The sequence below is a fragment of the Salmo trutta genome, chromosome 18 (assembly GCF_901001165.1).
Source record: "Salmo trutta chromosome 18, fSalTru1.1, whole genome shotgun sequence".
Classification (NCBI taxonomy): Eukaryota; Metazoa; Chordata; class Actinopteri; order Salmoniformes; family Salmonidae; genus Salmo; species Salmo trutta.
The window spans coordinates 29206194-29218454 of record NC_042974.1 but is presented as its reverse complement, the minus strand read 5'-3'; the positions used below and the strand labels follow the sequence as shown (position 1 = coordinate 29218454).

The window sequence follows — 12261 nt, the reverse complement described above, 5'->3', positions numbered from 1 at the left end:
TTTCCAACGCTCGCGCACGCGACTCGAGCAGTGTAGTCAGGGTATTAGGGACTGTGAAGATACTCCTGAACCCGGAGGTTTCCCCTCAGCATCACACGAGATGGGCAACAGCGATGGTTCAAGATGGATCACAGCAATTGTCCCCGCATCACAGGAAAGGCCTTGCCTAACTCTCAACGAGAGAACAGCGCAAGACTGGTGTTCCCTCTTTCAACCCGGCTTGGTTCTATGTTATTAGACATCTGAACTTTTCCGCTATGAATCTGTCAACGTGCTAAACTGCTAGACAGGCCGTTAGGTTTTTCAGGTTGTGGATCATGAACAGAGCCATGGTTTCTCCTTATAGAGTAATACACACCATGGGACATAATTCATTAACAGTGACTTATAAAGCCCAGAGATTTTCCTCAATGTACTCACATGCCAAAAAAATGTGGGTCTGTAGTCAATCTAACCCAATTAGTTTTGTCATAGGTTACGCAACATATGTTTTTAACAGCCAAACGAACACAAGCATTATATAACTACATACTAACAATACCCCCTGATGTGGAAGGAAAGGAAGTTGGTCAGCTAAACAAAGCACTGCCTCAGTGCCTCCACAGCAGGACGACAGTCCCAAAATAGTGTTTTTCACTAATGTCTACAGTTGGGCACAATGTGACTGTAATCAATGGTCTGATTTCTCTCTTTTTTAGCAAGGCTTTGACAATTTATAGTACAATACTTACACATGTATCTGCTCTAGAGATACACAGTAGAGTAGTGTGGGGGTAGATAAATGTAAACAGACAACACATGGACAACACATGCTTTGCTTCCACCTCCACTCATGTCAAACCTGCAGAGCCCCTGCATAGTAATGAAGTATTAACTATTGTTAAACCTGCTCGCACTGTATCCTGCTACTGGTATGACATCAATAACGCTTTGTGTGATTTGAATGAGCTGCATCCTGCTACTGGTGTTAAAGGGGTTCCCTTCAATGTGGGTTGTCACGGTTGTCGTTAGGAAAGGAGGACCAAAATGCAGCAGAAATAAGTGTACTCATCCTCTTTATTAAATAAAGAAGGAAAACTGAAAACAACAAACATGTACACTGAAACACTACGACAAAATAACAGTCTGGCAAGGCACACGGCTAAACACAGAACAATCTCCCACAACATACAAACACACCCTAATATATGGGACTCTCAATCAAAGGCAAATAGACCACACCTGCCTTTAATTGAGAGTCTCCACCCCAATTACCTAAACATAGAACCAGACTCACTAGACTAAACATAGAATTACATGAATATCAAACAGTGCCCAAAAACCCCGGAATACATAAATCAAATGCCCTTCTAGAAAAACACCACCCCGAACCACATAAAACAAATACCCTCTGCCATGTCCTGACCAAACTACAACAACAATTAACCCTTATACTGGCCAGGACGTGACATGGGTACAACGTGTGCATGCGTGTGTGTGTGTGTGTGACAGAGAGAGCGAGAGGAAAAATGTAGTTGCACATTTCCTCAGGCATGCATTACAATGCACACATATAGTATAGTACCTAACCAGTCAATAAACATGAGTGATGTGTCTAAATAAATATCTATTACATGGGTGCAGCAGCTCACTTGAAATACTTGTTTATCCCACAAGAGAGGTCACCCTTGCCTCTCTCAAATATACATTAGCTCATTTCTGAAGAGGGCTGGTGCCTCATGGTCCTAGGGCAAGATAATATCCCTTCAGAAACGTTTCAGAGTGCTGTTATAAACATCAGATAAATATAAACAAGTATTTATCTGATGGCAAGCATGGCTAATTCCAGATGCCACCGTGTTCAGAAGACGCACCAGATTAGGTGATTTTCAGTTATCCCTCAAGGAGATGTCAGCTCCAGTCAGGTAACGTTCGTAACAATAGAGTGACTCATGTTAAAACTATAACATTCATATTGTGATGCATCATAATGCTGCGTTTGGGATTGACCAGATGTGAAAACACGCGATACTACTGTCCATACTTCACGGTGCACTGTGTACGCCTGAAGCAGTATCACCATTCTAGGTTAACTGAATATTTCTCTGAGGATGAGAGGCAGAGAGCAATAAATATCAAATCAAACGCTTTACTCTAATTTAGTACTGTATGAGGCATACATCACTCAGTTTGATTTATTTTACAACCCAGTGTTTAAATTCACTCTGTCATCATTCTTAAACACTAATTGATACACTTTGTGTCACAGCTGGGATGCTGGTAGGATGTTCTGGTACCAACGTACTCATTTAATTGGATCTAATCTTATGATTGCAATAAATGTGTATTTTTTACACAGTTCATTCTCAAAGTAGGTTTTTTGATTCCTGAATCACAAAGCCATCTGGCCATTTCAATGTTGTAATTACAAGGGTTTACAGCAGCATGGGTTCATTATATGCTCTGGATGGACCTAAGTCTCCATAAACCCTGGTATAGGGTTGTAGCACCGTAAGATGTGGTTGACAGTAGAGGGGGCATCTCTTGATCTGGCTTCAAGTCAGGAAACTCTCTATTAGCTTTTATAAACGTTCTGTGGTGCCGTGGAAATCTGACCATTATCGAAACCACCCGTGTGGTTTTGTAAAAGCAATTAGACAGTCACTGGTTGAAGTCATCCATCTTGATTCAGGTGGCCAACGAGATTCATCTGCGCTCAAAGCCACAGTGGTAGTTGAGTGGTAGTTGCTACAGACAGTTGCTACAGCGCAACAGCAAACAAATGCTCCCATTATTAAAACTGACGTGCCCTGCAATTGGAAGGATTAATCAATATCCAGTGGATATAATTAGAGAACGCAATATTTAGGGGGACATCTTCCTAAATTTGAACCTGTCTCACAAAAGAGTGGAAACATATGCTTTTACTTTTGAAAGACTGCTTACCTAGTAAACATGCACTCTGGTGAGGCTAATCTGGAAAATTATTTGACATAAATTACAATAAACACTGACCAATAACTATGTGGCATTAATCAAGATACTCTTGCTGCAGTATGTTCGCTAAGGGCTGGATTCAATCTGTATCGCAGAAGTATCGTGGGAGATCCACGTTATAGCTTGATTGAAATTTAAAGGCAATGTTCCCGCGTTCGCGGAGACTGCATTCACGGTAAACGCTGCATATGTTGGGCTCAATCGGAAATTACCTTTACATTTTTACGCAGATACGGCCCAAGTGACCATGGCTATGTACAACTGACTACAATTCCTGGCAGGCATTGGAAAGTGCTAACACACCCCACAGATGCCCTCACCAAACTTAGGCACACACACACACACACACACACACACACACACACACACACACACACACACACACACACACACACACACACACACACACACACACACACACACACACTCACACTCACACTTCTATGCTCTTCCTCTCTCTCTCTCCAATCATTTCAGCGTCTGATTCAGATGCAGTTCTGCTCCTCTCCTGCTCCTTCGCTGTGCCAAATACTGTCCTGGGTGCCATCTTTCACATGCACTCTGCGTCCAGGGGACAAGTGCCCTTTTGTCCTCAGGCTAACAGGGAGAACTGCTACTCTCTGTGCCCTGTTAGAGATACTGCAAATAAGGGTCCCAATTTGGATTTAACTTAATGGCATCTCCGATGGATATTGAAAATGGTTGCATAGGGTCAGGTCCCCATAGCACATGCACTACCTGATCAAACAAAGTGGCACAAACAGAACCCAGCTCAGCAATATTATTTTGCCTCTGGCTGGATAGTCATTTTAATGCGGTGGGAGCCCTCAAAGAGCCCTCAGACTGAACTAAACACTATTATTTGGCTGTGGGTAAAACAATGACTGCAAACTAGTCAAAGGGGGAGGGATGTTTGTCTTTCTCTGACAGGGCAACCAGATCCATGAGGTATTCATACCTACTCTCAACTTGCTCAATTCCCACATTATTTATTACAAGATTTAGTTGAGGTTTAGGGTTTAGTGAATGATTTGTCCCAAATACAATGCTTTTAGTTTTAGAAATATGTAGGACTAACTTATTCCTTGCCACCCACTCTGAAACGAACTGCAGCTATTTGTTAAGTGTTGCCGTCATTTCAGTCACTGTAGTAGCTGACGTGTATAGTGTTGAGTCATCTGCTTTACTCAAAGCCAGTGGAATGTCGTTAGTAAAGATTGAAAAAAAAGTAAGGGACCTAGACAGCTGCCCTGGGGAATTCCTGATTCTACATGGATTATGTTGCAGAGGCTTCCATTAAATAACACCATCTGTGTTCAGTTAGACAGGTAAGTCTTTATCTACAATATAGCAGGGGGTGTAAAGCCATAACACATACGTTTTTCCAGCAGCAGACTATCATCGATAATGTCAAAAACCGCACTGAAGTCTAACAAAACCGTCCCACAATCTTTTTATAATTTGTGTAAGTGCTTGTTGAATATCCTTCCCTCTAAGCGTGCTGAAAGTCTGTTGTCAATTTGTTTACTGTAAAATAGCATTGTATCTGGTCAAACACAATTTTTTCAAAAAGATTACTAAGGGTTGGTAACAGGCTGATGGGTCGGCTATTTGAGCCAGTAAAGGGGGCTTTACTATTTTTAGTTTCTTCTTATTTTTATTCAGTTTAGTCACATGATTTCTCAATTTGCAATACATTTGCCAATCGGTTGTGCAACCAGACTTATTTGCCATTCCTTTTGCCTCATCCCTCTCAAACATAAACATTTTAAATTCATCATCAATCCAAGGGGATTTATCCATTTTTACAGTCATTTTCTTAATGGGTGCATGCTTCTTAGTAACTGGAATAAGCAATTTAATAAATGTGTTAAGTGCAGCATCTGTTTGCTCCTCATTACACACCAAGGACCAACAAATATTCTTTACATCAACAACATAGGAATCACTACAAATCATATTGTATGGCCTCTTATACACTATATTAGGCCCAGATATGGCTAATATATTGTGATCACTACATCCGATGGATCTGGATGCTGCTTTCAAGCTAATTTCTGCAGTGTTAATAAAGATGTGATCAATACATATTGATGATTTCCTTCCTGTGCTGTTTGTAACTACCCTGGTAGGTTGACTGATAACCTGAACCAGGTTGCAGGCACTGGTTACAGTTTGAAGCTTTTTCTTGAGTGGGCAGCTTTATTGAAAGCCATATGTTAACATGGGCTATTTTGAGCACTTTTCTTCTGGGATGCTTACTTGTTTTCATTGCTTTACTGGGAAGCTTAGCAGAAGTAGATATGCTCATGTTATTTATGTTAGTGCAGGGTGAGCTGCACACAGTGGACTTCCAACTAGGGCACACCGCCTCAGTGCTAACAGCATAACTCTGGTTCATAGGCACATGATTACTGCATACAATAGCTGTAGGATCAGCAGAGGCATTCAGGGCAGTTAGAGGGACATACATTAGGTTACTTACATTGTGTCTATCAACACCCCTGGTATAATGTACATTTTCTGAAGCATTATGACAACACAGCATCACAATGGTAGTGATTAACTGAGCTGGGCTTGGGTCATTGGTAAGTCATTGTCTCAACACATCCTTATAATGCTGTGAAAAGTGATTTGGGTGGATCCCATCCTCCTTATAAGACGTGTTTTGTTTCCAAAAGGTATCAAAATTGTCCACAAAAGTTACACCCATTGAGCTGCAATAATCACGTAGCCAGTTGTGAAGAGAAAGAATCCTGCTAAAGTGTTCAATGCCACAATTCAGAGAGGGCACAGGACCTGATATGATGGGTCTTTTATTAGTGTCTAGTAGAGAGTCAATCAGCTCTTTGAAATACAGTTTCAACTGTTCAGAGCTACCTTTCATAATGTCATTAAAACCCACATGGACTACAATAGAATCGATATTCATGACCTGATGTAGTGCATTCGGGAGCAGCTTAGTAATGTCATTTACTCGAGCTCCGTGATAGGACATTATTTTTGCACCAGGAATGGTCACATTCCTTACCATGGAGCTCCCCAAAATCATGGCTGGTGAGAAGGATAAGGAAATCCACACACTCCCACGCTTCACAGGATTCAGAGAACCTTTAATGGATGGGTAAGAGGCAGGATAACTTGAGCTCGTTGCACCTGGCACCTTGTGAAGGCCTCCGACAGATGGAGAAGCCCCACTCGATCCAGATTAGGGACAGAAGGTTGCCGACATCGACTTCGAAATCATAGGAGTAGGCACTGCGGCCACAGACACAGGTACCCTCACCGACGAAGGTGCCGGAAGATCAGGCTCCAGGACGGAGAAACTATTTGTTGTTTGTATCCGCTCTGGGCCTCTCGTTAGGAGTGTAGACTGCTTTGCGGGAGGCCAGTGTCTTCGGCTTCCACGGCTCGTGACATGCGACCATCGTTGATTACCAGGCTCCTCTTGCTGTGCTCCTTTGACTCCGCTATCAGATGGGGAAGCTCCAGGCAGCCACGGCCAGTCGGATAACGACAAACGACAAGGCGGAGATGCATCCAACAAGAGTGAACGCCATCCAGTCACCGTCGTAGAAAAGGTAAACATTCCACTCTGCATTTTCTACAGTTTCTTACATAGGCTGGCGACCCGCTTGATCAAGGAAGCCACCTCAAGCCTATAATCTTCGGCAAGCAAACAGTTTTGGAACTTTAAGTGATCCGGATCGTCCCGAAACAAAGCGTAGTAGATACAGCTCCTACATCGCTGGAACCGTTCATTTATTTCTCCAGAAAAAGAGGGCTCCATTGGAAAACTCATCTGGGACTAACTTCGTTAGCTTGATGGCTAGCAGCTTAGCGGCTCTGTCAAGCAGGCTTAAACCTGTCTGTTCAGCGGGATTCCGGGACAAGAAATAGCGGTCCTAGCTGTTAAAAGATAACATGTCAAGGAATCCACGCAAAAACAAGTTCGGTATTTCTATTTAATGTTTTAGTCAAAAATAACAAGCCAAGTGTTTCCAGCATACAGTGTTCAGCTGCTGATGACGTCACAAGGGAGAGCCAACTGCCAAAGCACTCTTCATGAGAGTTGGACTTAATGTTTTAGCCTAAGGATGAGTCTGAGTTTTATTTCACTGTTCGTTTTACACAAAATAATTGTACATTTTCAGTTAATAAAATTGGCAATTGTTAATTTTAGATGATGGGTGTACTATTGCTTGTATGCGTTGTATGCGTGTGCTTACTGTGACTGTTACCCTGATATTGGCTACACTAGCCCAGCTACTTCAGTGCTTGATGAGCTGGAGCGAAGATACTGTGTCCCGGTGTTGTTGCCGTTCAGATGGCTATCAATATTAGTCATTTATTGTGTAGGATACTATCCTACTTGAAATAAAATCAAGGGAGGGAAAAAATGGACCATGTTAGCTAGCACCAGCGATACCATGAATACAGTGAAAGCGCCAAGTTGCTGTCTGGCTTCATAACGTCCAAACTCTTGTGGTATTTCAATGGTAAATCTCGTCCCTAGCTGTATTCCAAAATAGTTTTGTATAGGCTATACTATATATGGTGTAGTGTGGCTATACTATACTTTGTATAGTGTGGGTATAACCACACCTCTAACTACAAGTATAATTGTCTAAAATGTTTTGGTTAAATCACATTAGCTGGTGTTACAATCTGTAGCTTGTGTTGATGGTGTTGGAATGCCTCTTCATTTTAATCAAACATAGGGTCAGGCATAAGCTATGCTTTGGTCAACAAAATCACTATTCAGTTAACCACATAGGCCTATTTCCTACTCTTCGATGTTATCAGAAACTGACTAGTCATCAGTGGTGTAAAGTACTTAAGTAAAAATACTTTAAAGAACTACTTAAGTCGTTTTTTGGGTATATTTACTTTACTATTTATATTTTTGCCAATGTTTACTTTTACATTCCTAAAGAAAATAATGTACTTTTTACTCCATAGATTTTCCCTGACACCCAAAAGTACTCGTTACATTTTGACTGGAATATGGTCCAATTCACACACTTATGAAGAGAACATCCCTGGTCGTCCCTACTGCCTCAGCTCTGGCGGACTCACTAAACACAAATGCTTCTTGTTTATAAATTATGTCTGAGTGTTGGAGTGTGTCCCTGGCTATCTGTCAATAAAAATAACAAGAAAATGGTGCAGTCTGGTTTGCTTAATATAAGGAATTTGATACGATTTATACTTTTACTTTTTATATGTAAGTTCATTTTAGCAATTCCATTTACTTTTGATACTTAAGTGTATTTAAAACCAAATACTTTTAGACTTTTACTCAAGCAGTATTTTACTGGGTGACTTTAACTTTTACTTGAGTCATTTTCACTTCGGTTAGCAAGGGGTTACCATGTTCCCTTTCTCATCTCAACTGTGCTCACCTAAAAATATCCTCCGCTGGTACTGGATCAAAGGGGGCAGCAACACCGACGTGGATCCCGCCCCGCGATTTCGCCTAATAGGAGGAGCATGTAGGCAACTCTACAGTGTAGCAGAAGGCCCATGGTAACCACTTCAGCACAGAGGCGAGTGAGTGGGTAGAGTTTCAGCTGTTCAGCGAGTGCTCTCTGGTGATCTCGCAGAGATAGTAGTCTAGAGCCTGTCGTCTAGGACACTGCAGGACCGCTTTGAAGAGCTCATCAAATGGCAAAGCTGAACCACACGGAAACTGAATAGAGCTCCCTTTCAAATAGGAAATGACTTATTGTTTTATCCAAATCTATAGAAAGCCTCACATGACTTTGATATAGACACTCACCTGAAGATAGTAAGGTGGTTGGAGAAGAAGACAGTTGCAATCCCCCCTGTCAAAAGTTAGGTCGTAAGGATTTCTATACCTTACGATTCGCTTTTCATCGTTCTCCCGATGAATATTGGAATTTCGTAGTGGATAAAAATCGAATAGACACAACAAAAATGGAAGAAGATCAAAAGTGGGGAGTTGTTGATAAAAGTGTGCGGAGGACTTGCAGTGACCACCCTTGCAAAAAGGGTGGTCACTGGACGATTTGGAAAGATTTGTCCGGTATAACTATCTGTATCGCATTATCTTTATTGTCTCTTGGATTTTGCGTTCTCGTTTACCTGAGGACCTCGGAGCTGAAGTCCAGGATACTAAACCTGGAAAAACAGAGAGATACGCAGCTCTCCGCGTGGATCACACTCGAGCAGGTGGAACCCGTTGTCTTTGGACGAATAGATCAGATTCTGGAAGAGGTAAGGGTTATGGACAAATTATTCCATATGAAACACGTATTTATCCATATTCTTACTTTTTGTTCAAGTGATACATTGCAAGTAGGCCTACTGTGTTGTTGAAATGATAATAGGTTATGGGAATTTAAAAAAATACACACCTGTGGGGAAACAAGCTATTTAAAATGTAAAGCCTATTTAATCATTCCGTTGGCTGCGCTAATGAAAATATTGATTAAGCTACTTAAAAAATGTAGAATATGTATTTTGTTTACATGTCTTATTTTAAAGGGCATGGATAGTATGTGTAGCCCAGTGGCGGTTCAGACCATTTCAACTGGGGGGTGGGGGGCAAGCTGGGGCCAGTTGTACTGTTAGAGGGGCCAGTTACATTAGACGTTATTGTTGTCATATCGTTTTCTTCACTGCATTGCAGGCATTAGCAGGCAAAAGACCATGTTCATAATCATCATCGTTGCCACTGTCTAATAACGGATGTAAAAAAAGAACAATAGCTAAAATTAGTTATGGGAAAATTATTTCATACTCTACATTTAGGGGCGCCACAAGGGGGTCCAAAATTGTTGTCACAGGGGCACTGGCCCCTCCTGCCCCCCCACCCCCCCAGAAGCGCTAGTGGTGCAGCCTGCCCCGCATATCGATGTCTCTCACTCATTCCACAAGTGGTTGAAGCAGCGGCAGTTCCGATTGGTATTAGACCAGCTGCTCATGTTAACATGCACGAGAATATAATATCCAAAGTTCAAATAAGTTTGTTTATAATAGCCTACGTTTCAATTAAGAATTTAGTCTAATATATATTTTATATTTTATTTAATCACATGCACTCTCATAGTCTACCTGTGCTACCTTAATATCTTTCTTTTAACTTTTTGGATTGTATGTATTGTTTTGTATTGCTTAATGCACTGTTTGAGCTAGAAACACAAGCATTTCTCTGCACCTGCGATAACATCTGCAAATCTGTGTACTCGACCAATAAACGTTGATTTTATTTGTATTTGATTTGTATATTCCATGGATGAAATGTCCATAGCACGCTGGCTTTAGTTCAAAGTCTATTTTTTATCCCTAAATGTAAACCGAATGGCAGGATAATTTTTCGTCCGTCTTTGCGGCATCGTCATGGTTTAGATAACAGGACTGTGAATGACCCTGGGATCAAATCTGTTGTTTTAAAATGTGCTTTTCAACGGGCCCTTGCGCTGGCCACTTCCACACTCATACCAACAACCTCTTCTCTTGTGATTGAAGTCCCGCAGGGCCCCTATTCCCCCCTGTTTACTTTAGGCTACCTTTGTTGCATAGCCCCCCCAGCCCTCCACTTTTACTCGGAACATCATTGTAATGCACTTATTGTAGGGACAGCAGTGCACCTCAAAGGGGTGCGTCAGAAGACTCCCTTTTCACTGCAATCATGGTCGCCACACTATTTTAAGGATGCACATTAATGTGTTCTTATACAACATGTACATAGGTTTGTGTTTTGTTCATCTCAGATTTAAAGAATGTATCTGTGATGTTTCTTTATCAGTTATTATCAGAATATTAGCAGACTTGACATTTTGCATGTCTCAAATAGCTATGGATCTTATATGTTTGATACCTTCCTTGTCCTTATTGCAGTTATTGACTATCTGCTATTGAGCATTGTGCATCCTAAAAAGTGGAGTCCTATAAACAACGTACTCCAGTCTTGCTGGAGGTATTGTGATTCACCCCTTTGTTTAGATCTGTTTATATATCTGGCCATTATTAATATGATGCAACAGCAGATGTGGCCGCTTCTAGCCCGACTGCCTTTGCTTGTTTCTGTCCAGAACCTCCAAGACTTTCTATTCATTTACTGCAAGTTGGAATCCTCTCTGGAAAATGTAAGCTGCAGAGGCCTAAATTATTTCCCACTATTCACATTCTGATTTTGAGGAAATATCTCATACATTTGCTGGATAATGTTCATGTTTTTGTACTCTAATCTTTGTTGCCTGAATATATATTTCCTGCTCTCCATCTCTCTATTCCTCTGAAAAAGCACAGTACCTGTACACTAAATACAGAAATTGGTAAAGTATTCTCCCACCTGGATAATGGCAAGAAAAAACTACAGTACAGAGTGCTGATGCCCTTGAATCTCAGCAGTCACATGTGACACGAAAAGCTGCTGAAACCACATCAATGGTCCGGTCACTGAATAGAGAAGTCTGCTGGGAGGAGGAACATATGTAACCAAAGGACTTCAAACGATCAATATTAACCCAACTTGTACCATCACAGACATATTATTTCTTTAGTCTAGGAATGAATATAGTTGTGTCTTTACTAGCAAACTGACTTGAGAGTGATAACAGGTATCATGATGTGGGTGGATGGATGGATGGTGAGGAGTCCGACTCAGTTATAGTCCATACATGGCAGCTGAGGCTCTCGCTCCTTTTTGGTTTAGGGGACAGAGAAAGGGAGGGTAAAGAGGGGGGCACATTCTCCGCCTCTCTGCCTCCCCACTTTAATGGTAACCCGATGCCAGAGTTTTTGATCTGGTTTTAACATTCTATTTTAAAAGGATGACAAAACATTTTACAGTCCCAAAGTCAGATTAATACTAAGACCCTCTGACTTTGCTGCCCAGGGGCCCTGCTATGGAGGCACTATAGTGAGCGCTGTCCCCTTGTCCTGTCCTGTGGCTACATCTCTGTTACTGGACTGAGGGCCTTTGGGGCGTATTCTCCAAAATTCTGCTGTGAAACCTATACCCCACCTGACACTCGCTGATTTCTCGAACAGACGTACCATTAACACATGGGTATCATCAATCACATGGTCTTGAATCATTTAACACCAGGACATAAAATACATTATTGATCCTTTTGTTCTCATCAACAATCAACGTGTTGTTTCCATGTGTCATTAAGAGATTCACCTCCACACTCTTGTTTGCCCTCTGCAAATTCTGATCCCCTCCCGGACGCAATGGACACACCAAATACCCGCTGGTCTGGATTGTTAAATCAGCTGTAAAGGAACTTGACCTTTGCCTTCTTTGCTTTC

The 12261-nt window shown here is 41.6% G+C and overlaps 1 protein-coding gene across 19 annotated transcripts in view; it reads left to right on the top strand.

Annotated features, from left to right (window-relative positions):
• Window positions 1-8430: 8430 nt before the first annotated feature.
• LOC115153152 (collagen alpha-1(XIII) chain) overlaps window positions 8431-12261 on the top strand; it is a 118808-nt gene continuing 114977 nt past the window's right edge. For 13 of the 19 annotated variants that reach the window (XM_029698256.1, XM_029698262.1, XM_029698257.1 and 10 more), the window contains exon 1: window positions 8431-9216. In XM_029698256.1, the coding sequence (XP_029554116.1) occupies window positions 8917-9216 (300 nt within the window). In that variant the 5' untranslated portion in view covers window positions 8431-8916. The remainder of the gene's footprint in view (window positions 9217-12261) is intronic. The other 6 variants (XM_029698266.1, XM_029698264.1, XM_029698263.1 and 3 more) reach the window with 1 other exon arrangement.